General features: G+C 38.0%; 3 protein-coding genes across 4 annotated transcripts; 1 reads left to right on the top strand and 2 right to left on the bottom strand.

The window, feature by feature from the left end:
* Positions 1-10,777: 10,777 nt before the first annotated feature.
* LOC135843633 (uncharacterized) lies at positions 10,778-17,996 on the bottom strand. Of its 2 annotated transcripts, none has more exons than XM_065361592.1 (6): positions 17,555-17,996; positions 14,713-14,906; positions 14,348-14,599; positions 12,955-13,192; positions 12,664-12,858; positions 10,778-12,533 (listed from the first exon to the last, which is right to left on the bottom strand). In XM_065361592.1, the coding sequence occupies exons 1-6, from the start codon at positions 17,557-17,559 to the stop codon at positions 12,275-12,277; spliced, it is 1,143 nt and encodes a 380-aa protein (XP_065217664.1). In that variant the 5' UTR covers positions 17,560-17,996; the 3' UTR covers positions 10,778-12,274. The 2 variants fall into 2 exon arrangements, with proteins under 2 accessions (XP_065217664.1, XP_065217657.1); XM_065361585.1 differs by having other exon boundaries at positions 12,664-12,879.
* Positions 17,997-19,238: 1,242 nt separating this feature from the next.
* On the bottom strand, positions 19,239-22,512 carry LOC135843625 (sorting nexin-4-like). The gene is made up of 11 exons (XM_065361574.1): positions 22,191-22,512; positions 21,999-22,108; positions 21,680-21,911; positions 21,501-21,606; positions 21,307-21,416; positions 20,913-21,050; positions 20,744-20,829; positions 20,522-20,646; positions 20,269-20,401; positions 20,047-20,161; positions 19,239-19,923 (listed from the first exon to the last, which is right to left on the bottom strand). Exons 1-11 carry the CDS (start codon positions 22,212-22,214, stop codon positions 19,873-19,875), a joined length of 1,230 nt encoding a protein of 409 aa, XP_065217646.1. The 5' UTR covers positions 22,215-22,512; the 3' UTR covers positions 19,239-19,872.
* Positions 22,513-22,668: 156 nt separating this feature from the next.
* botv (exostosin like glycosyltransferase 3) lies at positions 22,669-27,822 on the top strand. Its single transcript, XM_065361546.1, has 16 exons — positions 22,669-23,161; positions 23,234-23,354; positions 23,438-23,589; positions 23,731-24,109; positions 24,183-24,473; positions 24,548-24,843; positions 24,935-25,189; positions 25,273-25,389; positions 25,451-25,544; positions 25,633-25,763; positions 25,837-25,962; positions 26,194-26,321; positions 26,397-26,521; positions 26,588-26,736; positions 26,852-26,956; positions 27,094-27,822. The coding sequence occupies exons 1-16, from the start codon at positions 23,030-23,032 to the stop codon at positions 27,196-27,198; spliced, it is 2,706 nt and encodes a 901-aa protein (XP_065217618.1). The 5' UTR covers positions 22,669-23,029; the 3' UTR covers positions 27,199-27,822.
* Positions 27,823-27,841: the final 19 nt, after the last annotated feature.

Consider the following 27,841-nt stretch of genomic DNA (forward strand, 5'->3'; position numbering starts at 1 on the left):
CTACCGGCTATGGTGCGATGCCGATGTAGCAATTTGGCAATTTCTTTTTTTTTTCCTGTTTTGTTGGGCTTCTCTGCAAATTGGAATGGAAATTGGAATAAAGAAGCCGGCGGCGGTGGCGGCTGCTGCGACGGGTGCTGCTCTAATTTATAGAGCAGATAAATTGAATAAAATAAACAGACGTCAGCGATAAAGATATATGTACATTATCTGGCTGTGGCTGTACCTTACCTACGGTAGGTAGGTAGGTAGGTAGGTAGGTAGGTACGAGTACGAACGAATGTACGTACGTACGTTCACGTAGTGCGTACTGCGTACGCGACAAATTTTTCACTGACAATCGAAATGACGCTGACGTCGGCCTCGGTCGCGTCGCTTCGGTTAAATGATAGTTTTCGGCTTGATTTACAATGCGGTCGTCTCAAGTTGATCGCCTAGCGCTATAATTTAATTCCAAGCCTACGTATTTATACGTTTACCTTCCTGCCCACGCCATCCATCGTCATCGAAGTATTCGCGTATTACGAGTAAAAAAAAGGCGAGTCTTTGCGCCAATATTCGCGTTTGTTTCTTCTGGGTTTTTTTCAATACGTACGTAGGTACCTCGAAAATATTTTCATCAGCGAAAAATCTCGCAGTTTATTTAACGTTGAAATTGGAATAAAAGCCTCGATTTGTCGATATCTACGTATACGTATACGTAAATTCTTGGCTGCGTACAACGAAGCGTGTGCTAGAAAATGAAATTGATTTTTAATTTTTTTCGAAATCTGATCACAGTCGACAAAAAATTGACATCAATATAACCTCAAAAAGACTCGATAATAATCTGAGCTACTCGTGTCAATATTTACCCTCGTCCCCGTATTATGGTTTTACTTGTAGGTATACTAAAAACAGTTCGGTTTACCTAATTTTCTTTCTCGTTTCCAGCAACTCGCGTCGATACGAAACGAAGACTGTAGGTAGGTAGTAGGTACCTTAAAAAGTGCACCAACTACGTAGAAGTATATACTTACATATCGCATTCCACGTTTTTCTGTCAAGTGTTGAATAAATTACATACCTACTCAGTTCGCCGTAAATACAAACAAACGGGGTATTTAGACGTCCTCATTTTCTTGTTTCGTGCTCAATGATCTGAAAACAGTCGAAAAAAATCCACGAAGAAGGCAATTTTTGAAAACAATTTCTCAGAGAAGAGTACGTTCTGGCGAAATTCTGACAACAGAAATAGATTCGCCGTGTCCGAAAACCCCCCTCACCAAAAGTTCAGTTCGATTCGTTTCAAAATATTAAAGTTCTTTTTTCGACCCCTTCGTACTCGTATTTACGGCAAACTGGTTATGCAATTTTATTAACACGAACGTACCACTCATTCAATTCTAGTGTGTCGCGTTAATCTGCAGGCTCAGTCTGTAGTAAGTATTTTTCACATTTTTATGATTTCCGACTAGATGATTTAAGGTCACCCAGTCCGAAACTGGCCGCAGTTTCTGGCATGGTCACTTCTTCGTTAAGAAAAGCCAATCTCTTGTCAATAAATTACTTTTTTAAATGCGATTTTTGAAAGAAAAAAAAAAACAATTTTGTTAACAACTACCAGTCGAAACTCAATTTTGTTGTTACATATTTTCGTGCTGAGAAGTCTTCAAATTGGTAAAAAAAAATGTCATAAAAAACACGGCGTTTGAAAACAATTTTTCAGACCTCATTTTGGGTCATTATGGGTCTTAAAATGGAATATTCCATAGAGAAACACGCACTATGGTGAAATTGCGACACTGAAAACGGATTCGTCGTACCCCAAAACCCTCCAAACCTAAATTTCGAGTCCATTCGTCTCCAAATATAATGACTTTTTTTTCGAAAAAAAAAAATCGCCTTCGTATTTACGGCAAACTAGTTATGCAATTTTGTTAACACGAATGTACGTATTTTCTAATTCTCGTATGCTGTTAGTTTGCAGGATCAATCTTAAGTAGGTAGGTATTATTTCTACATTTGTATGTCAATTTCCTCCTAATTTGAGATTACCGAGTTCAAATCTAGGACATTTTTTCAAATCTGGAACTTTCGAAAGTTGAATTGGAGCTTGAAAATTGCTTAAAACTATTTCTAATTGACTGAATGTGTAGGTACAGGGTGGATCAGCGTCCCACGGCACGAATGGACACCACATTCGGACTCGGCGACCTCGAATTAGATAAAAACAACATTTGACTCGATTTTTCTAAAAATCAAAAAAATTCAAAAAATGCAAAGGAGTTAGTTCATACATTTTTTTGAGCAAAAAAACTTTTTGTCGCCAATCGAGCTGAGAATCTGGTTCGGGGAGTTTTCTGGGACGGCGAATTCATTTCCAGTGTCAGAAATTGTCGCCAAGATTCTTCCTTCTACTGGAAATTTGCCATTTTTGGACTCAAAATGAGCTGGACAAAAGGTATCAAATTTTGCATTTTTAATGACGTTTTCTGACTAATTTGAGCACGCTGAATCCAAAAATGACGTTCATTTTTCAATTCACCCCCGAATGGATCATAAAACGTCATCGAAAGTGCAAAATTTGGTGGTTTTTCGAATGTAACTTTTATTATTAAAAAGTGCAATTTTCGAGTAGAAGAAAACGTTGTGGCGACATTTTGGCAGCGGAGATGAATTCCCAGTCCCAACCCCCCCCCCCCCCAGCCAAAACTGCACTCGCTGACGCGCCGACGAGTCGTTTTTTGAGTAAAAAAGCTGTATTTTAGGCCAAAAATTAATCCATCAAAATTACGGCGTAATCGAGCTGAATTTTTGGCCAGCGGGGTTTTTGGGACGAGGAAGTCATTTCCGGTGTTCAATTGCCCCGACAAAGTCGCCTTCTACTCGAAAATTGCACTGTTTCGAGTTAAGAAAAAAAGTAAAAAAAAAACATCGAATTTTGCGTTTTTAATGACGTTTTCTGACTAATTTTAGGTTGTCGAATCCAAAAACGACGTTCGTTTTGGAATCGGACTCGTATTCACCAAAATAGTAGCACATTCTCACTGAAGCAGCGTCTTACGACACGAACGGACGCCAGATTCGGACTTGGCGACCTCGAATTAGTCAAAAACGACCCTTTACTCGATTTTTTTGGAAATCAAAAAAATGCAAAAAGTGTGAAGGGGGACAGTTCGAACATTTTTTGGGGAAAGAAACTTTTGGTCGCCGATCGAGCTAAAAATTTGGTTAGGGAGGTTTTTTAATACGACGAATTCATTTCCAGTATCAGATTGTCCTGATGACGCGACGCTTCCTTCTGCTGAGAGCATTTCAACTTCATTACGTGAAATGTGGAAATTTCCATTTTCAAGAAACGTATGAAAGCCTTATAACTGCTCGATACGATTCCAAATTTTTTTCCAGTCGATTTGAAGGGTTTAAAATAAGCTAGCATTCTGAATCAATTTGGTAAAATTTTCTTTCACGTTTTTGGATAAAATTTAATTTTTGAAAATTCTAGTTTCATTCAAATCGAAGTATGCTAGCTGGCAGAAGGTTCCCCTGTCAGTTAGAAAAATTGAGATCTTTGTATGTTTTCTTTCCGCTGTAGCTCTACTACATAGATATGTATGTACCTACCTTCTGTGTATTTTACAAATTTAGGTATTTATTTTTTTTGGCACGTAGGTACCTAAAGGTGAAATATTTCTTAAAAATTAGGATTCAAAACGCGAGAAAAATGCGTTGAATTGGCAATCAGTCCTGCGTCCGCGTTCGCGTCTCGTCGACAGAATTCTCGAAACGTAGAAACGTAGATTCGACAAAAGAAATCATTAGGATATCCAATCCAATACCCTCTTTATTATAATGAGCCAGCATCACGACCCGACCTCGTTTAGGTACCTACTTTGTAGGTATCTCTTAGAGTTATAGCTTATTTTTCTATCGGTGCTCACGTTTGCGTTTTGAGTTTTGAATTATATACTGCGCGAGAAAATTAATTTTATTACAACGTCGTCGCCAGCGTTCCAGGAATAATTCCGACAAAACCGTTAAGTACATTTCTCAAATAATAAATAATGAAATTTTAAATTTAATATCGAGTTATTCTAGAAATGTATAAAATACCGCAACATATAATCATTCTTTTGAACTCTACTTTAACGAATTTTCCAGCGAAGGTAAACGAAATATGGTACATACAGTTACAGAATATACCGATGACGGGGTACCTACGAGTAGCTATATACCTACCTTCCTATCCTATTTAATATTTTACGTCGTTTATTACCTACGTTCGGATTTGATATTTAAGACACAGAATTCGTTTCGATTAGGTACCTGAGAGAAATTTTAAAACGCTAAAAATCAATTCTTTCGCAGCAGACTTGAGTAGTAACGGGGGGGGGGGGGGAGGTGAATTTTATTGAAAATTGGCTGGAATTCAGAATTTGGTAAAACGTGGGCGGAATGAGAGCAGGGCTTCGTGTTAATTAGTGGTAATTTCAGCGGGTATAGGTACGAATAGAGGAACGGTAGAATTTTTACCTCCGCGTACTAGCTACATTTCTGTGCTGAAATAAAGATTTTAAAAAATAAAGAAATACCATCGTCGTAATTTTATTTAGATTTTCCTTCCTCCTTTTTGAAATTGGCTCATCGACCCAGATTTGTAACGTCATTTTTCAATATTTAGTTCGAGCGTTCGTATTTTAAAGCGGTTATTATAAAAATTCAAAAATTAATGGTTTTTTTTAGGAAGTAAAGGAATCTTTTGAACCCGCACTCTCCGAAGTAAACGAAAACCAGCTAGATCCAAAAAGCATGTCCGAAAGCCCTGCAAGACGTTCGAGTCCATTTTCGGGTTTTTGATGAATTTTGAGCCTTTAAAAATTCAAAGAAGCTGTTTTAAGTAAGATTTTCAAACTTTTTCGTGAAAAGTAATTTTTTTGGGAAACGCGAACCAACGTGAATAATTTCTTCAATTCAATTCCAACACATCGACGATTAGTTGTTTTGAACCATTCTGGACGAGCCTCCAGCAATTTTTCAATTTTCTCTAGAAATTTTAAATCGTTCTGGAAGAGCGCAAATGATCCATAAGTAGTAGGTACCTACCTATATCGAAGGAATTATTTACAATGGTCCACACTGCTCGAAAAAATTTCGTTTTGTGAAAAAGTTTAAAAATCGCCCATAAAACAGCTACATACATACCTATTTAAATCGTTTTCAAAAATTGTCCAAAAATTCAAAAATCAATTTTAGCATTTGAAATTTCGATACTTAACGGAGGTTTTGGGTCGTGCTCTTTCGATCTACATAACTTGGTTTCATTCGAATCGGAAAGTGCGAGTTCAGAAGGTTTCCTCGTAAAGGGAAAAAAGTCCCTTTGACAAAAGTACGAGTACAAGGCCTAACTATAACTACCAGTGCCTCGTATCGAGTCTATATCACGTAGCTGCGTATGCGTAGTGGTAGTGGTACAAATATCTATTACCGCGGAGACGTTGTCAAAAAATTGATGTCGGACGACGGCGTAGTGGCGCGGGCGTGTTGCGGGCTTGTAAAATACGTATAAAATGAAAATTGAATCTCGTAATCGCTAACGAGTATTTAAAAAGGCGGCGAGCGAGGCAGGGAAAACATGAAAGAAGGAAAGCGGGAAAAAAGTAAAAAAAAAAAAAAAAAAACGAAGAACGGAAGATTAATCTTTTCGGTGGTCGCGTTTCGCGCTCGAATACACGACGCTTCGCTGGCAAGAATTTAAAAAATGGTCGGCGCGGCGCGACGCAGCGCGGCACAAGTAGATTTAAATAACTAAAAGCCGAACGTCGAGTCGATCGAGTTGTGAATTTTATTAAACGATAAAAACAACCAGCTGTCGTAGTTTGTTATTCGTCAAAATTACGTCGTCGTTTCGCTTGTACTCGTACCTACTCTCGCAGAAGGCATGGGGCATGGTGCATGGGGATGGGGTGTGGGGTATAACTTTACAAGCAGCACCAGCGAGTTAACAATACATTCGGTACTTTTATTTCTACCATAATAAAACCGAACACGCTCCTCCTCACCTCATCGTGTCGTGTCTTTTTCAACTTGCGCCTTTGTCTCTTCTCCTGTTGCCTCGTCGTGCTTCTAGGTACATAATACATATTTACAGCGAAATGAACACCCGCCGATACTCAGCGCGACGCGACGTACATTAAATTTTTTTAAAACCTTCCAAATGTACAAGTATAGGCATTATGCGCGTCTATACCGAAAATACATACATAATGAAAATTGAAACAGCTGTTCTCTAAATGAGTAGATACTTACTTACCTAAAAAAAAAGTAATAAAAATTGACCTAGATAATTTGCGAAGGAAGATTATCGGTATTTATCGAGAATATGAACAGCGCATTTCAACGTATTAGCATATCGTACTGGTATACCTATTACCTATCCTGTATACGAGTATAGGGTGTTCCGTATATTGTCTGCCAAAATTCAGCCGTAGATATTATGTACCTACCAGGTAGGTAGCTGCTAGTAGGTACTCGAGGACACGAAATAAAACTTGATTACACAACTGGTTACTGGTTGCCTATCTTGCGAATCGAAATAGCCACGAGCTTCGCAAAACTCAAAATAACCCAATTTTGAAAAAAATCATCAAAAATTAGAAAAAATGTTTAAATCATTTAAACGATACCCGTCATAACCCATAGTACTCGAGTAGAGGAACAAAAAATGTTGTTATCACAAATTGCTCGTCTTTAAAATTGAATCGAGGAAAACGTGATTAAAAATTTTCAAATTTCGGATGCTTGAGAATGGGCAATTTCTCATTCATGTAACATCTTTAGCTCGCCCAGCGATCTCAAATTATTCGGAAATTGCCGTAGAAATGCAGAAATAACACCCACCCATTTCGGATTAAGCCTGCAAATCAACAGCATACCGCAATTAGAAGAAAGATGGAGTCGCGTTAATAAAATTGCATAACCAGTTTGCCGTAAATACGGGGGTCATTCATGTCAACTCAACTGAAAAAAGGCGATTTTGAAAGTCATGTCTTTCGATTTCGCTCAAATTTTTTAAACAATATATACCCACCCAGTAAGTAAGAACCCCGCAATTAGTCTGGTCCCAGCCCCCTCAGGGGGCGGGTGGGGGGGCCTTCCGTTATTTTCACATGGTCTCGTGGTACTCAACTTCAACAGCCCATTCCTCCGAAACTATGATACTTTGATCAAAACTGATTTCACAGTTCGAAAGGGCATTGCATTTAAAACTTTTCAAACATTTTGAAATTTTCAAAAGTTGAAAGTTGAACTTTCAAATTGAAAGTTCCAATTACAAAATGGCGCTGTAAGTGGGAGCTACTATTTAAAATTTTGAAAAAAATTCCATAGATGTACCGTTTGATGCTTTTTTGAAATATTCAAGTTTCGAGATGGGATCTCTCAATGGAGGGGGAGCACCCCACCCCCAATTTTGGGCGAAACTTTCGAAAGAAAATTTGGGGCATGTGATATATCGAATTCTATGTTTTTTGTGACGCTGAACACGAATATGAGGTCAGATTTTTGATTGGACCCGTCCACGGCCCCCAGTACTTCCCCAAAGGGGGTGACTCCCCAAAAAAATGGTTACATTCGTGTGATACATGAAATAGTATGTTTTCGATATCGCTGAACACGAATATTGCCTTAGTTTTTCGAATCGACTTCACCCATGGCCCCCAAAACCTCCCCCAATACGTAAAAGTTCGAAAAAATTGTTGGTGGCCGTCTATGGGGTCCAATCAAAAATCTGACGTCATATTCGTGTTCAGCGTCACCAAAAACATACTATTCCATGTGTCACACGAACAAAACACTTTTTTGACGCTTTACCCCCTTTGGGGCTGTGCTGGGGGCTGTGGATAGGGTCCTATCAAAACTCTGACGTCATATTCGTGTTCAGCATCACCAACAGCATAGAATTCGATACATCACATGCCCCAGATTTTCTTTCGAAAGTTTCGCCCAAAATTGGGGGTGGGGTGCTCCCTCTCCATTGAGAGATCCCATCTCGAAACCTAAATACATATTTCAAAAAAGCATCAAAAGGTACATCTATGGAAATTTTTTCAAAATTTTGAATCGTAGCTCCCACTTACAGCGCCATTTTGAAATGTGAACTTTCAATTTGAAAGTTCAACTTTCAACTTTTGAAAATTTCAAGACGTTTAAAAAGTTCTGATGGGCTGCTGAAGTTGAGTAGCTCGAGGCAATGTGAAAATAATGGAAGCCCCCCCACCCGTCTCCTGAGGGGGCTGGGACCAAACTAATTGCGGGGTTCTTACTTACTGGGTGGGTATATATTGTAAAAAAAATTGAGCGAAATCAAAAGACATGACTCAAAATCGTCTTTTTTTGGTTGAGTTGACATGGAATGACCCATTTATGTAACATCTTTAGCTCGTCCAGCGATCTTAAATTAGTCGGAAATTGCCGTAGAAATTCAGAAAGAACATCCACCTACTTCGGATTAAGCCTGCAAGTTAACAGCATACCGCAATTAGAAGAAAGATGCATTCGCGTTAATAAAATTGCATAACCAGTTTGCCGTAAATACGGAGGAGATTTTTTCAAAAAGAAAAATCTTTAGGCCTATAATAGGTACATGTATTTGGGGACGAATGGACTCGAAGTCTCGATTTGGGAGATTTTTGAGTACGGCGTGGCGTCGTACGCGTAATTTCACCATAGTGCGTGGTTGTTCACAAAATTGTTGTTATTTTTTGACAAGAGATTGCAATTCATTTTTTTTTTTTTTAATGAAGAAGTGACCCGTGCCAGAAACTGAGGCCAGTTTTGGACTCATCGACCTTTATTATCTAGTCGGTAATCACCGTGAAAATGTTAAAAATACTCACTTTTGATTGAGCTTGCTTAACGTCGACATACTAGGTACCTACTAGAATTAAAAGAGAGATACATTCGTGTTAATAAAATTGCATGACCGGTTTTCCGTAAATACGACTTACGACACAAAGGGTATTTCATCTGCCTTGCTGACGTACAGAATCCACAATCCTTTCTCTGATAGGTACTCGTACCATCTCCATTATCCACCAAGGTTATCGTTTTTAAAAAGTGTTTATTTCATGAAAACTTGGCTCGCGTATTTTCCATTAAGTAGCATTTCACGTAGGTACATACGAGTATTTCGTTTCAATTTTAAACAAGTTATCAAGTCTCGTACATATCACTAACGATGGTTTTTATTAGAAATACGTAGGTACCCGTACGAGTATAACTATTGGACGACTTTAACGTGTAGGTATTCGGTACGACGCGACGATGCTTGCGTCATCTCATTTTTACGATTAGCATACGCATAGTGTCAGCGGTGGTGACGTGATGGCGCCTATACTTACTCGCAGTAGCGTAAGAGAAAAATTGATAAATATTTGCAGAATGAAAATTTTTTACCTACCTATCAAAATTCACGAATATACGAGTACGAGTATGCAAATTTACTCTTGCATGGTGATTGGTGAAAGGAAAACAGAGAAAACGCTATTCGAAAATTGTGTTTACTCTCGACCATATGCCATAAGTTGACGCTACCGCGTATTTGTGGAAAACCGCTATGCGGGTGCAGAACGCAGACAGGGAGGTACAGCCTCAGCCTCACCGGCTCACCGGCTCACCGCTTATGCAATTCAAATGCCATCTGCAGAAACCGCCGCCTCCGCCGCCGTCGTCTCTCGTGGCTCGTTTTTGTATTTACGGCAAACCGAGTGCGAGTGCGAGTGCGAGTATGCATATGCAACCTACGCCAGCATTCTACACCACTACACCACTACACCACGCCAAAGAATACGAAATCTCGTACGTAGTACCTTCGCCTTGCCCTGTTGTTTTTCGACACGACGAAAGAAAGGAGAAAAAAAAGGCCAGAAGCAAAGAGAAAATTATGTAAAGCCGAGCTTGTTTTTAATCTGCGAGTAAAACCATCCGTTTATTAATCGTTTGAACGTTTTTTTTTACCGCCGCGCCAGCATCAGCCGCCGACCAAACCATTATCATTAACGAGATTCAGCGGCTGCGGCTGCGGCCGCGGATGCGGTTTTGCTGCCTCGCTGTAGATACGAGTACATCTACAGGTATTAGCCCGGTAAGACGGTAAGTCTGACGATAAGCACCTAAATAGCTATAGCTAATATAGCTAATAGGCTACGTACTTATTTTACGGTAGAACAACGAATTAATTTTAAACTAACGGTAATCGATAAGCTTACGTGATGCGAATATTAACGCAAATTTTGGTGATAAATATTTAGGTAGATACTGTAGATACGTATACCTACCTACGTGTAATATTCTTTCACATTTCGCAATTCGCACCGTCTTCGTATCGCCTTCTAATGCTTTTTTCACTCCACTTTCGGAGTCAGAATCGACGATTGTAAAAATACGGAGGTAATTAGCTGCACGTACGTACGTCCGTCTAATGCTACAATAGGTACGACGTACGAGTAATTTATTACGCTTGATTTTGATTATCGTCATATGCTGCGAGGCGACGCGACGCTGCGTTTTCCCCTCTTAAAAGTGATCGTACGACTGTATCGAGGTTTTTCATTGTCTACGTTTTGTAAAAAAAAAAAAAAATAGAAAGCTCGACGCTGGATCGTCGCTCGTGTACAATGTACATCTCATTAGCGTAATAATACCTAATCAAAAGACTCGAAAAAAAAGTTGGAACTAAAATTATGTTAATTTTCAAAAAAAAAAGCAGCGGAAGAAGAGAAGGAAAAAGAATAAAAAGTTGCGAATTAAGTAATTCTTTATTGATAAAAGTTGACGCGTACACCCACATGTCCCACACTCACATACTTCGTGAGACAGGTATAGTATCTAGACTACGTTCGTAGAGGTAATTTATGAATACTTATCACGTCTATATTCGTACAAAGACTCACGTATATGTACTTATATTACGTATCTGCGCTAAAACATCGCGAATTACATACCTATTATTGGCACATTTCAAAAATACAAATACGAGTACGTACGCGTATGCTCAGTGTTCACACGTCACAAACGAAGGCTACTTCGGTATATAATACGAGTATAATAAGGCAACAGATGTACGAGTACCATACGTACGAGTGTCGAGTAGGTACAAATCGTTTCGCGCATTTGTGGCTGTGTGATAGCTTAGCAGTACTCTTCAACGCCCTCCCCTCTCCCCCTACTCTTTGATAAACCGTACCTAAAATCTGAGCAAAATTTTTCAAAAGAAGGTGCAGCAATGTGGATCGCGAGCAGAAAATATCGCAGGATTTTTACCAAATTCAGCCGAGACTTTTATTTCAGGTTACCGTGTGCAAAAAATTATTACTTTCAACTTCGCAATGTAGGTGGAGGTTTTGATTTCAAGGGCGAAATGTCTGTTGATTCCTTTTTTTTTCACCTGCGAAGACCTAGTTCAGTAGATTGTTTTCGTCGCCTTAATCGATTCAACTATTTCAACTAGTCAAATTACCTCATCTTTTTTGAACCATTTAGGTAACCGAATTTCAAATAATTATTCCTTTTCTTATCCGATGAAAATTCTAAATAAAAAATTAGGTATATTTTGAAAAACTGAGCAAATATTCACCAAAAAGTGCGTAATTTCCAGATAGTTGATAAACTCGCTAAATTCAAAACCGAAATTATATTTTGCTCGGCCGACGGCTTCTCAAAATTTCATTCTTCAAACTAGATTTTTTTTGAAAAATTTTGAGATTTTAGGGTAGCAAAACCAATTTGGTTAAATCATAAAGAAAAGTGATTCGCTGAATCCAATTAAGAGAAACCATCTCCAGGACAGGCGATTCTGTCAAAACATCGTACTTTCTTTGGCTTTTTTAGATAAAGTTGCGCCATTCAAAAAGTGCTGAAAATTGACAAAAAGGAGCGTAGAAAGAACGTAAATTTAGAAATAGGTAAGTATACCTGTTTGAAAAAAATTAAATACATATATTTTTAACGCGTAATTGGGAACGTGAAATTTTTTAAATAAAAATTGTTGAACAATCACCTCTACTAATAACGTCTTCCTGTAGCAAAATACATTTACCTGGTTGAATTTTCAAACTTACGAGTAATTAGGTAGGTACCTACGAGTATACCAACGTTAATAACGTAAAATTATAGTGTCGACGAATAACGAATAAGTACATACATAATTATACATTACATTAGGTATCCACATTACGATACAATAATAACTTAAGATACATAGGTAGCCCTACATTACTATGCAGTAGTCGTAGGTTCAATTGACACCGTATTGATCGTCGGGCAACAGAATAGACACGGATTTCCTTTTCTTCGATTCGTCGTCGGAAGAAATAGACATGTCGGCACTTTTGCTAGGAGAATGCGGGACGGAGGCTACCGTGGTGACGCTGACGGCTGGCTGTACGATTTTCAATTCGGTTTTCGGGTTCGTTAAAATAGACGCGGGTCTATTTCGTTTCAGAATTTGCAACGGAGACACGGCACCAATTTCCGGTAAAATCGGACAGCTCAACCTACGAGTAGAAAAAAAATTTCAAGTTTAATTGCCGCAATCGCAATGAATGACGTGACTGTGACTTGTGTACAAGTACCTGCCTATACCTACGAGAAACAAGAATACAAGAATATACGAGTATGTAGTACCTTTTTGCGGTGGAGGCAACCGGCGTGTAGATTGGCGATGGCGGAGACGTTGGTGGATTGCTCCTCGAGCGGAAAGACGGAAAGCTGGCTACATCGTTTGGCACCGATAATGATCGCGTAGAGGTGTAACTTTGATTTTGCAACGTCGTCTCCGCATCCAAGTCGCTAGCCATCGAACCTGACCTCGCAGCATCCCTGCAACAAGTACTCGTATGTCTGTACATTGGCAATAGGTGACAGGCATAATTAAAGCTACCTAACCGAATAACCGTACGTAGTACGTAGACGTACCTGTCGCGAATCGAGCTGACAGCTGGAGTTGTAGCGGCTGTTATTATAATAGTATTGGGATTTAGATTGCTGATATGTACGTGTTGGCCGTCGAAAGAACTACGATTGCTGGGAGATATGCTATGAGGACAGGGTGGAATGTCGGCCGAAACTATAGGCTCGCAACTTTGGTGGTTCTTCTTCAAACATCCTAACGACGACCACCATTTGTTGTTTTCGGTGCGGGCGATTTCTGAAACTGTAACCATCCGAGTGTACGACGAGTGGGTAGGTAATAAATAATATGTAGGTACCTAGTATAGGTACTAAACGTTCGCGTACACCACGCTCAAGTACCTATACTGGCGCAGATTCTTAGGTAAGTATGGTTAGGTTGATTATGGCATAAAATTTGTTGGATCAATCCGAAAAAGTATCTACCTATGGTTCGTCAATTTATTCGGAGAAAAACACTTTTGGTCGCGAATCGAGTCGAAATTTGGGCTAGGAGGTTTTTCTAGACGATGAATTTATTTCAGCATAAAAATGTCCATTTTTTGACCCCCAAAATTGAGCCAAAAAATTGTTTTTGAAAAATGCATTTCTTATAACGTTTTCTGGCTAATTTGAGTTTGCTCAGCACAAAAATGACGTTCAATTTGAGTCCACCTGCGTGGTTTTTAAGAAATGCCTGATCTCTATGAAGAAGTAACTGGCGCTCCAAATAAAGCCCAGATTCGGACTCGGGCGACCTCGAATTAGGTTATTGGAAATCACCATCGGAAATGGAAAAAATAATTATTACTCCGCACCGCACCACGAAATAAAGGGCGCTCATCCGTGAGCATGAGCAATATAGACGTGTTAATAAAATTGCCTAACCAGTTTGCCGTAAATACGAGTACGAAGGGCTATTTTTTCCAAATACCTAATTAACTATAAATTTTGGGGCAAATCGAATAGAAATTTCGGTGGTGGGGGATTTTCGCGACGGCGGATTCATTTTCGGTGTCAGGATGGCGCTATAGTGCTTTCTTGTACCCGAAAGTCGTTGAATTTTGTATCTTTATGCTGACGTTTGCTGCTAAATTTGAGGTCGCTGAGCACGAAAACGACGTTCATCAGATCGATCCTCCTTACGTACTCGTAGTTTTCGATAAAATCGGACACCGGATTCGGACTCGGCGGCGACCTCAAATTAGTCGAAAAAGACTTTCGCTAGATTTCTTTGAAAATCAAAGAAATTCAATACCAATAAGGCTGTAAAACTCTGCCTCTACTCGCTAATCCTTCCATGTAAGTACCTACTATAGGGATATAGGTAGGTAGATAGGTAGGTAGGTATCGTAAACGCGGAAATTAAAAAACGTTACTCGAAATCCTCAGCACACTTGGGATGGGATGCTATACTTACAGGAATATTTTCTCGGATTTATGTTCGGACTCAACGGATAAAAATCGCCGTGCACCGGACAGTAGAATCCGATTTTTGTTTCTTTGTCTTGCGCTTTCCTCGACAGATATTTCAAAGTTACTCCGAGGATTATCATCAAAACTCCTACTACGAAACAAACGGGACCTAGAATGCGGATATTTCGAACGGTTTCTTCTCGATTTGAAATCTCCAACGGATTTTCGTCGATGTCGGGTTCTTTAAATGCCACAACTAAATCACAACACGCAAACGTCGGATATTGAAAAAAATAAATAAATAAATAAAATACCGCGTAGTATGTTCGAGTAAATACTAAATATGATAAGCTAAGCGAACAAATTTACTCGATAATATTATTCCGATGAAAGAAAACAACACGCCGAATGCTGGTAACGATACTTGACAATTGTTTCCGATAACGACTCCGAAAAGTCGCAGGCCTCCGTTGACTTTTTCTACTTTAATGGTTGGCGGAGGACATTGCTGGCTTATTCCAGTACACGTATCGACTTGAACAACATTCACCTGCAGTCTATCTCTAAAATGCAAAAATCAATTCGTCATTCGTTATTTGTCTTGTATTATATAGGTAGGTATAGGTACTCGACACTCGTACGAGCAACTCGCCCACGCGAGTGTTTCAATTGTCATTCATCGTGCAGGTAGGTAATAGGTATGTATGTATACATATTTAAATTATTTTCACGATGATTTGCAGTTAGGGCGCTGTAATCGTTCGTAATCGTACCAACTACGCGGGTATTATAGTAATAACAATCATTACTCGCACTTACAAGGGAACCTTATTTGCAACTCGTCAACTCTAATCGTAGGTAGGTAATCAAACAGAAATTTTTGGCGAATTTTTAAAAATTGTGGAAATTTAACCTACCTACCTACCTACCCACGAGTATAATGGTATATTGCGAGTAATTTTCTATAATAAGAGCTAACATACAGATAAAAATCTGAGACTCGTTTTATTTATTCCAAGTTCGATCACCCGAGTCGATTAGGTACTACCATTTTCCAGCCGATCTGGAGCCTTCGGCAACAGTTGGTAATAATTATTACTTCGCGCCGCACCAAGAAAATAAATAAACGACGCTCGTTAATAAGCAACACACACGTGTTAATAAAATTGCCTAACCAGTTTGCCGTAAATACGAAGGGCTATTTTTTCCAGAAGTCAAAAGACGAACCTTTGAATTTTGGGGCTTGCAAATCAAATGGAAATTTCAGCCAGTGGCGTAGCCAAGGAAGACGAAGGAGGAAACCATCCCCTCTCGCTTGCGCACAAAAATTCAATATAAAACATGTAAAAATTGACGTTTTTTCGTTTTTTGAACCCATTTTTTTTCAAAAAAATTGTTCATGCCAAAAGATCTGATTACGCCCTCTTCTGTTGAAAATCCTGGCTACGGCACTGATTTAGGCCATGGAGGTTTCTCCCAAAGACGAATTCATTTCCGATGTCAGATTCACTCCACGACGCGACGCTTTCCTCTGCCCAAAATGCCCCATTTTTGGGCTCAACAATGAGCCGAGAAAAATTTGTCTAATTTTGCAATTTTCATAACGTTTTCTGACTACGTAATTTGAGATCGTTGAGTACGAAAATGGCGTTCCACTTAATCCTCGATGCGTAGTTTCTGAGAAATCGTCAGTTCTCGATGAAGGAACAACTGGCGCTCCAAATGAAGCCCGGATTCGAACTCGGCGACCTCGAATTAGTCGGAAATCATTTTCACCTTCACTTTCGGAAATGGAAAAAATAATTACTCCGCACCGCACCACGAAATAAAGGGCGCTCATCCGTGAGCATGAGCAATATAGACGTGTTAATAAAATTGCCTAACCAGTTTGCCGTAAATACGAAGGGCTATGTTTTCCAAATGATTAACTTTAAATTTTAGGGCAAATCGAATAGAAATTTCGGTGGTGGGGGTTTTTCGCGACGGCGGACTCATTTCCGATGTCAGTTTCTTGCCACGGCACCTTTTTCTACCCGAAACGGACCATTTTTACGCTCGAAATGGTCCCAAATTTTTCTTTGCCAAATTTCGCATTTTCATTGACTTTTTTGACTAATTTGAGGTCGTCGAGCACGAAAATGACGTTCATTTATAGTTTACGATGTACATTGCACGGCAATCCGCGTCTCAAATAGACACCTGATTTGGTATACTCTGGCAGCCATTAGTCAAAAACGAGCTTTCATTCGATTTTCTTTGGAAATCAAAAAAGATACAACGAAGTTTGATAATTGGACGAGAAAAATGACGGTTTTAGAATTTTCTTAAAATTTTAGACTTTTAAACTTTTAAATACCTATGCTTTTCAACTCGTCACCTCGGATTTGCGATTCATTGACCCTATACCCAATCGATTCGGAATGTATAAAACTTGACATTTGATTAAACCTTCAGCTGCCGGAGTTGAATACAACGCCGCCTTCTCGAAGCGATTTGAAACTGCTGGAGAAAGTCCAAGTTTAGCTGGAGGCTCCAGATCAGGAAATGATCACTTCAATTCATTTGTGTGAGGGGGGGTCGATTTTAGGTGTTGGACGAAGTTTTGATGACCTACCTACATAATTTGCTGGAAAAATCGACAATTTTGAAATTCTTTTAAAATTTGAGTTTTTTTAACTTGTAAAAAAACACACTTTTCAACTCGTCACTTTGAATTTGAAATTCAACAGTCTTAATTGATTTGAAGAGTTGAACTTACGAGAGGATTGTATTTTCAGCTACCGAAGTTTATTATACCGCCTTTTCTGGAGCGATTCGACTTTAGCATGTAAACCAAATTTCAAATTTTTATCTCTATATTGGCTCTTGTAGAAAATTATTATAAAAGTACCAATATGGCTTGCGTTGTTTCCTACATTTTTAAAAATTCGCCAAAAATCGAAAAATCAACTCGGGCAACTGAAAATTGGGTTCCGGAGTGTGGATGGCAGGGCATTGGCATGCCCTCTCAGCGAGCCAAATTTCAGATCCATCAGAGTTGACGAGATTGTAAAGGCTCCCTCGTTAATACCTAAGTTTAAAACGCGAGTACAATACTCGTATTGTTCCGTAAGTACGCATACGCGAATAGAGAATGATAATAATACGTAATAACAGCAATATGCTAATAATCTGCTAGTTAAGATACGCGTAGTTACTATTTAATACCTACCTCATTTAGTGAAGCTGAATGAAAAGTAATTTTAGACACACGAACGAGTAACAATGCGCAGAATACCTATCGAAGTGTAAAGTTGGATCACTCGAATGTGAAAGTTTGATTCGAAGTAATTCTAGCGGCGAAAACGACGACAACGATGATGACACAGTTTTTATTACTACAGCTGATGCACCTATATATTTTTTCGTAAGTGCGATTGTACGTAGGCTACGTACAAAAATTATATTCGTAAAAATTAAACCAAAAGTGCGAAATTTGATAGAATATTTTATCGTCCAAATTGACTAAACTAGCAGGTAAGTAATTCGAAAGTCCGATGCAATACCTAATTACGAGTAAAACGAGTACTTATAGATGAACAGCAAAAATCTATCGTTTGCTGAAAACGACGATCAAGTGTGCATATAGATGGAGACGAAAATACGCGACTTAGGAGTCCTTTTTGTCAATACCGTATCGTTCGGCAGTTTTTTCTAGCTGTTCTTGGACTCGTTTCATATTTCTAATAAATCGAGGATATCGGATGCAAGCGACGACCACGCGAATAAACACCCAGCCAGAAAAGGCCAATGCGAGATAGCTCAACGTTGTGTACACCAAACTCCAATAATCCACACCTACTTTTTGGTATTTCATTTTAGTCTCGCAGCGGTCAGCGGTGCTTTGCAAAACGATTACGCGAGTGTACGAACGACTTAGCTTCGGTTTATTCGAGTAGTCGCGTAATTGGACCAGCAGCCAATACCGAAGAAATACAAGTACATAGGTACAAATCACTCGCGCGAATACGAAACTGTACGATCATTCGGCTACGATTGTAATCAACCAACTTGATGAAAAACAACCGAAAATACGAGTAGGTATGTTGGTCCGTGCTCGTACTACTCGTACGCTAACTATAAAATGACCAATAATAATATTAACGTACATATAAAAAGTGCTCATCGAATCGAATCGATACTTATTTTATTATTAATGAGAGGATAGGTTGGGAAAATTTACGCCGTCGCCCGACCACGACAACCACCTTATTCGACCATAATGCGCTGTTTTTTTTCTCTATTTTTTCGATCGCTATCTACTAAAATATGCATAACGACAACATCAATACTCTTTTACACAACAGCGTAGGTATCACAGCCGACAAAGGACACAACACTATTCACCTATGTACTGCGGTGTACCTCCTCGGCTCTTCCCATCCTACCCTACATATACCTACAAAACTCGCGTAAAGTACACACGTTCACAAATACCTACCCGCAGGTCTGCTGTGCAACGTTCACACACAACCTAAAAGTACCTATTAACGAAATACCTATCGAACACGTAGCTGTATAAGAAATTAAAATTTACTCCAGACGAATAAAACGTAGGTGTATGCCTATAGCCCCATAGGTATATTATCAATGCCAATAATGCCCGCTCAATGCATTCAGTTGGAATTTTCACTAAGTCGTTCGAAGGAAATTCTTGTACATTAACATTGATACGGCTACTAAACTCATAATTGATGAGCTGAAACGAGAAAAATTAATTACAAACCAGTATTGTATCGTACATCATTTCAACAGTCGCGTCAATTCTAAAGCTAAAACATGGCACCGTTTTAAACTCAAAATTGAAATTTTCTCCTCAGTTCAATACGCCAGCATCGAAAAATAAACCAATCGACAAGTTTTTACAAACGTTTTTATTTTTAAAATAAACAAAAAGTAGGTACTGAAAAAGAATAACTCGACCTCGATAAAATTACGTAAAATATCGGTCGTAAATATATACCTAGGTAAAACAAAATATGTGCACCACGTATCATTATTTTTCACTGTCGAGCAGCTGGCAGTGTTTTTTTTTTACCCCAGATAGGTCAGTAAAACGATTTTTTGGTTTTGCCGTGTTCCATGTACGATCATTCACTATGTTTTGAAGTTGAATTCGCAAATTTCTCAATGTCAGTCCTTTGATCCAAAAATGTTTCTACGGGCGAATCTTTTTGGAAAAATACGTAGATTAAATTCGAGAAACCTTTTAATTTTGTAAGGTCCTACCGTTTTGTTTTGAATTTTTTTTCACAATGGGGAAAGATTTGAAAATAATTTTAGAAAATCTCGTCTTCAATTTGAGAATTTTGTCTGGGTACTTATTTCTTGTGAAACATTGGTTAATGTAGCACCAACTAGGTAAGTTGAATACGTTACAGTGTACTACTCGTAGTTAGCAAGAATCTCCACAAGGTAGCTTGACCAAAAATTCACTCATGTAAGGGTAACATCGAATCGAATCTAGTATAAATGTACGTATGTATTTCTCTAAGGAATGGTTTCGATGCAATTTTTTACATTTATCCACGCGTTTAAGCCCTGTAAAAATAAAAACCCTAAATTAGCAACTTTAGCATCGCCAGATCAATATTACTCGAAAGTCGAATTGCATCATCGTCGAGTAATTATTGGTAACGAGTTTAAAATGAATACTTGACGCACCCGACGAGCAACTTTAATTTGCTGAACTACGTAAGACGATAGAGTTTCTTGAATATCGGAATCTTTCTGTCTTTGAAATCTGTTGAAATCTTCGAGAGCCAATTCGGAAAACTTTCTATCGGACAAAATAGTACGATATTATTACCATAATAAAGCAGGTATGTACTATTTTTGTCTGTAAAATCATAGACGAAAAAAGTTTCGCAAAGTTTGCAATCGTACTTGAGCGATTCTTCGAGCTCGACAATTTTATTTTCATCTTCGGAAATGCGTTGATCGAGCTGGAGAACTTTTTCATTTCTAATTTCTTTGGTTTGTAGAGCACCGAATAACCTCGCCATCACAGTGGCTTTGCCTGCGAAACGTGATTAGAAAATTCTCGAGTTACCAGAGATACGTAATTTATTCGATGCGACCGAGCCGAGAGATGACAATGAAGTGAAACTAACACACACGTCATTCGCAGCATAATTACCTTGTTGAATACGTTCTTTTTCTTCGACTTTTGATTTGACCGACGTTTTCAAATTTTCTATTTGTAACTGCAGACGAACGTGATGTTTGTAAACTGCGTCGATGGATGAAGTATAAAATAAATATCTGCCGGACAAAAGAAAATGCAAATTATTAGCATTTTCGTTCATCGCATCCGACAACGAACATTACACCGTAGGTACAAGTATGAAAATCGTTTTACTCTTTTAATTGGTCAACGATTACATCTTCGTCTTGAAAAGTTGCTTCGGTGCACGATGCTATGGTATCTATAAAATGGCCAGCTTTCTAGCATTAAAAAAAAACATCAAATCGTACGATTAGTTTGTTTCGTTGCGCGATAAATAATAGTGTTGAAAAATTTCGCTCACCTGTAAACCGTCACCGAGGTACTTTTCTATAACACTCCATTCGCTAAACAGCCTTCCGATATGCGAATGCAACATATCTACAGTGTACGTCTGCTCGATAACTTTTGACCTCGATTTCAAGATACTATCCAGATTATTCTGCAAAGACACGTACGAATTATTTATGCGATCAAAATGAAGCCGCGTCAATTTCTCAATTTTCCAATTATTCCATTACAGCGAATAAGATTAATCCGTAAGAAAGAAATCTCGGCTGTCGTAGACCCAAAGTAGGTAAAAGGCGAACTGAACGGAATTAGGCTCTCTATTAATATACTCAAATCGACCAAAATAATGTATACCTAATCCATCTACGAACGAATGATTCTAATAATTCTTCCAGCTAGCTACTTACTTCCAACTGTTTGCTATAATTTGAAAGATTTTTGAACTGCGAATCCATCGATACGAATCTAGGAATAACGGTTAGATCTTTCAGTTTTGATTCTACAATTTGTACGTATCCTGGAAACACGACGAAAGTATTTTTACAATATTAAAATCCGCGATATGCGCGACACACGCACGAATAGCTAGATTTGCATTTGCCTTCTTGTTTTAGTGTTTCATTCCAGCCGTTTTCTTGCGTCAAGAACTTCTTAAATAAACTATCGTACGATAAAAGAGGATGGGAAGCGACACGATGCAAAAAATTCTGCAATCCAAAGTTAACGATGAAATAATATATCGCGTAAAATAGCGAAATGGAAATTTCATTTTAAAATTACCTCCAAACCTGCTCGCCTACGATCGACAAAATCTGGGTCAGTAATATCGTGTATAACGCTATTAGGGTTACGCCACGTATAAGTGTGTTTCTTTTCTGGTAACGGTGGAATAATTACGTAAGGATATTCGGCTTGAAGATACTGTTGTAGCTGTTCAAATTCCGAGTATCTTCTCCACAACAGACTAATGGGCGCAAATCCGTCGTCATTTTCCTCCGCGTCGTCTCTGACTCTATAAGATTAATACAACGTGAACATTCGTCGAATTTCTTACTACCCCAAAAGATAACTTTGAAACGTCGAATGAAAATCTACCTACTTGGATTCGATAAGGTAGGCGGTAAAGAAGTCTCGAATATTTAATACCGGATTGGCTCTTTTCTCCGCTTCCAAAATTGAAATGTCTAAACTGCCCAACAAGCATTTCTCCTGTAACATTGAAAACAAAATGATAAAGCATTCGACGTATTTCAATTCCAACGAATGGTAAAAAATTATCATCTAAAGCAACCTTTTCAACGTTCGTTTCAGACATGACCGGCTGAAATATGATCTATCCCTTCGAGCTCAAAAATTTCAACGAATTACGAAGAATACGAAAATCAGAGCTGTTATCACTTGCTTCCAGGTTCACTCGAATTTGAATTTGGTTCATTCGATGGGCGTGGATCCGGGGAATATCATCCGAATAAGAAAATTTCTCCGCACGAATAACGTTAATTAATTGTTCAGCAACAAAAATTAAATATTAAAAAATAACGTAAGCTCGCTGAAATTTTTGAAATATACATTTTTTTCAATTTTGTTGAGAAAATTGATAAGAAAAATCAGATTATCATCTTCGGCAATGTTCGGGTATTTTCGACATTCACCCGTTCAGAACAAAACGGTAACAAATTGAATACGTTCCGGTATAGTTCCGGCCCATGTTTCGTCCCGCTCCGTTCTATCAATTTTTATTTTTATTTATATTTTTTTATGATATCAAAATAAATTAAAAATTATCAATTTTTTGATAGCGACTCGGAAAAAATGAAATAGAATTGATTTTCGGTCGATTTATTAAAAAATGAAGTAAATTGTGGTGTTTTATGAAACGAATAACGGATAATATTTTCATTGTAGACATGACAGATATCTAGTGAAGTTTACTCACATACTCGAGTTGAAAATCAACTTGAGGAGATCTCGAACATTTTTTCGAAGATGTTTCAAATAATTTCAAATTGTAAGAGGGCACTTCCCCATTTCTTTATGATTCGATATTTCAAGCGTACAAACATACACATTGCTTAGTTCCCATTCAATTGAAACAGCATCGCCGTTGAAAGTTGCGTGTAAACACCGACAATGAAGCACAGCAGCAATTCGAATTCGCTGATTATGGGCTGGATAATGTCCATCAAACTGTCCAAAGTTATTGGTTTAGTTTTTCTGGTGCTCATCTCCGTTTCTGTACTGATTCATTACTTCCTGTCCAGGGTAAGTATGGATTCGAAGCTCTTAACCTTCGTCGTCGATAATACTAATCTGCATTGACAATGTTTTCGTCAGGTTGAAAAGGATGTGCAGTACATCCATTATTCGAGATCGACTCTGGATGTATCCGAAGATTTTACCGCTTTGAGCGCGTCCAAATTGAAATTCAGAATTCAAGATATGATGAGAATCAAAGGTAACCGTCGCATTTTCAATTTAAATCCGCACGATGCATTTTTAGTGATGTTTACTCGATGTGTTTAATGTTTTTTTGCTTAGGGTCCGTGTTAAATGAAATTAGAAATTTGGAATCGAAAAGACAGAAGTTGCAGAAAGAAATCCTCGCATGTCATCAGAGAAAAGAACAGTGTAATTTAGAGGTAACCAAATTGCAAACGGAATCGAATAAATTGAAAATTTCCGTTCAGCAGGTAAGAAAGGCGTCGCATAATTGGGCCGAAATGACGATAGTGTCTTTTCGATCTGATTTGTAAATTTGCATCTGTGTTTTAATTTTCAACTTTTTGATCGGTAATTAATTTGAAAGTGGCTGGTTTTTATTTCATTTCTAGGCTCATTTATCGCATTTAGAAGCGGTGCAACGCAATAGTCCGGAATTAGCTCCGCCGATACCAATTCTTTCCAACGAGCTGCCTAAAATTAGAACCGCCGTCAGTGAAATTCCTCTATGTTATAAAATGCGATCGTGTTTCGATTATTCTCGTTGCTCGCTTACTTCTGGATTTCCAGTTTATCTTTACGATCCGGAAATCTATTTTCCTAGCTGGCAAATATCGTCGTACTTGAAAACAATGATCAGACTGAATATCAATTTTAATCCTCACGTTACCAATAATTCGCGAAACGCTTGCGTATTCGTAATTTTGATCGGAGAAACAGACCAACCGGATGCTAAGCTGTTATCAAAACTACCGTTTTGGGGAGGCGATGGTAAACATTTTGAAAAGTTTTGTTTTTTCCTTAGCTTAAGGTCGCTGATTTTTGAAATATTTTTCTGTTTCAGGTCGAAATCATATTGTGATTAATTTATCCCGTAGTTTGTACAGTTCTTCGAATAGAATAGCGCCGTCGTTGGAAACTGGAAAAGCCATACTCGTTCAATCGACGTGGAATGTTGACGAGTACAGAATTTTTCACGATATTGTAATACCGCCAATTTTAGGCCCTCCCGGTGGCGAAGTATGGATGGATTCGCCGTACATGTTACCAGCGCGACGCAAATACTTACTTTCATTTCAAGGTGTCTTGGATGCGAAAAATGAATCAGTCAACGACGATTACGATATCTCTCGATGTACGGAATTTATTTTTCTGCGGATTTTTCTCGTGAAAAAGCGTATTTAACAATGTACATATTTAACTTTTCAGTGCGAAACATTCGCCAACATTTAACATCGAAGACTACGGATGAATTTTACATGGATTTCGACTGCGCATTGGCCGAACAGCATAAAAATTCTACGTCCGAAGAATGGCTGTTGTGTAGAAGCGAAAGAGATAGAGCTGCCATTTTGAAGGAGTCGACTTTCGCATTAATTCCTTGCGCCATAAAAACTAATGTTCTTTCAACTGCAACGTTTCTCACGCGTTTGTTCGAATCTTTGAAGCACGGAACTATTCCTCTTATTCTGGGCAGTGATTACGTTACTTTGCCTTTTAGCGAGGTAGTCGAGTAAAATTAAAAAATTTGTTCTACTTTATCAAATTTGTTGTAATAGCTAGTTGTCTTTAAAATGAAAAATAAAAAAATTTCAGGTGATCGATTGGAAAAAAGCCGTTTTACCTTTACCGTTGGCTCGAATGCCCGAATGTCATTGGCTAATGCGAAGCATACCCGATAACGATTTGTTGCTGATGAAAAGACAAGGGAGATTGCTGTATGAAAAGTATTTTGCAACCGGTCAAAATGTTCTGGATACTGTAATCGCAGTTGTACGAAATCGATTACTAATTCCACCTTCTGCGATTCTCGATGCTCCTAATCCGAGCGTATTTCCCGATAATTTCACGGTAAGAACGAATGGCATTCGTGCCTCTCACTTGCGAGTGTAAATTGTGGGCATTATAATTTATAATTTGGTTCGAATTTTCAGGTGTCGAAAATGGACCCACCGGCTCCAGAAAGTGAACCAGAAGAAAATCTAGGACCGTTGGAACCTCCTTCGAGTTCTATGAAATTCATGCGAAACTATTCGTCGATGCTCACCCAAGTACTGAATATTTGCTTTAACCGTGTTTTAAAACGGACGAATAATCCAAATTTGTTTCCAGAACTACGAAATATGGAATACTTGGGTCGACCCGTTTCACTTGTATCCGAATTTGCCATTCGATCCGTTGCTGCCATCTGACGCTAAATTTATCGGTGCGTATTATCGCGTGATTATTTCGACGCTTTGGCAATTTATTTTATCGCACGTTACGTATTGGGATTTTCAACTTTTCATACGTAGGTTCCGAGATCGGATTTCGTGCTATAAATAGTGGAGCCGGCGGAGCTGGCAAAGAATTTTGTGAAAGTTTAGGAGGAAATGTGCAAAAGGAGCAGTTCACGATAGTTATACTCACTTACGAACGAGAACAAGTAAATTTCAATTCAATTCGCATTTTCATTTTATTGATTCGCTTAGTTATGTTGTTTTCATTTTTTAAAATAGGTTTTGATGAATTCCTTGAATCGATTACACGGATTACCGTATTTAAATAAAGTTATAGTGGTGTGGAATTCTCCAACTCCACCGTCTTCGGATTTTCGTTTACCCGATATTGGAATTCCAATTCAGGTGAGTGTTTTTTCCTACCGGGTACTTACTACTTAATTTACTGTAATTTAGAGTATAATAACTCGATACGTTAGGTAATGATAATAAACGTACGTATGTATTACATGTTACCAATCTAGCTTATTTTGCCCTAAAAAATGTTATGCAGATACTCTGAACTATTGAAAAAATCAACCATGCGTTTTTGTTTTCAATCGTTATTGTGATGAAATAATTTATTCATTATTTCAGTTTGTTCAAGCGAGAAAGAATAGTTTAAATAATCGATTCCTGCCGTATGCCGCCATTGAAACAGAAGCCGTGCTGTCCGTAGACGATGATGCTCATTTAAGACACGATGAAATAATTTTTGGATTCAGGTAAACAATGCTCGTTATCTCGAACTGTCGAAAAAAGCGAATTTATTAATTAATTCATTCATTTATTTATTGCAGAGTATGGAGAGAAGAAAGAGACAGGATTGTGGGTTTTCCTGGCAGATATCACGCGTTAGATTTAAATCACGGAGGATGGTTGTATAATTCAAATTATAGCTGCGAATTATCTATGGTGTTGACAGGTAAGAATTTATAAAAACATGCGCTCCTTTTTTTATGAAATCACTTTCAAATTCTAATTATCTCAGGGGCAGCTTTTTTCCATCGACACTACCTATACTTGTATACGTATTCTTTACCTCAAGCTATCAGAGATATGGTGGACGAGTACATGAACTGCGAAGATATCGCGATGAATTTCTTAGTCTCTCATTTGACGAGAAAACCTCCAGTCAAGGTACACCGACGGTTTTTCGAATTATTTTTCTTCGTATTGCCCTAATATCTCGTAATACATAGCATTTTATTCGTTTCAATTTATTTTAAATCTCGTATAATTTCGTATCGTTTAGGTGACCTCAAGATGGACATTCCGCTGTCCCGGTTGTCCGGTTTCGCTTTCGGAAGACGAAACACATTTCAACGAAAGACATAAATGTATTAATTTTTTCACCAAGGTAATTTTTTATTCTGATATCTATAGAGATAGCGTTCTGTTTAATACGCATAGATAAATAGGTAGATATTTACAAATGCGGTTGTTTGTACGCCTACTTACTTAATCGTATTTTATTTATATCCTGTTTGATATTAGGTGTTTGGTTATACGCCATTATTGTATACGCAATTCAGAGCAGATTCGATTCTCTTCAAAACGAGAATTCCCCATGACAAACAAAAATGTTTCAAATACATTTGATGTGTTACGCGATCATCGCCATGTGAAAGTTTTTTTCCAACTTGTGAACCGAGGACAGAAAAATGTTTAGGAAAGCAGGAAATAGGAATTGGTGCCTTGACAAGTTCTCAAGCGAAGCCTATTACTAGGTGTTTGCTAAGGAGGATATTATAAAATTCTCACGACGTTGTTCGGAACTTTCGTATTGAATCAATCTTTGTGATAATAATTATTTAGCGACGATTTTTTTTATGTTAAAATGAATTACGAGTTGATAAGTATTTAGAACTGCTTCAAATTGAAGCGAAATTGCATTTTTATTCTACGTGTCATTCGATTAGTTCGGATTTGTTTTGTTTTTTGTTTACAATTTTAAATTTTGTTTTATACGCTACAAAATGAATCAAAACGAATAAGTTGCTAGTCTAAATCATAATTTACCTATTTTATTTAAAAAGACACGATGTAATATGTATTTCATTTTATGCGTAAGTGAGTGGATTCGATTTTTAATTTTTTGTACCGCGTTGTTTTAATTTTGTTTATTGTTTTAGTACATATTTCAACTGTTAGATAATCAGTATTATTCAATTTTAAACTTTGAAATTATTTTTACAAATACATACTTACTATCTGGAAAAGCTACGCTCGCATCCATTTTTAA

This window comes from Planococcus citri, chromosome 1 (assembly GCF_950023065.1).
Source record: "Planococcus citri chromosome 1, ihPlaCitr1.1, whole genome shotgun sequence".
Lineage (NCBI taxonomy): Eukaryota > Metazoa > Arthropoda > Insecta > Hemiptera > Pseudococcidae > Planococcus > Planococcus citri.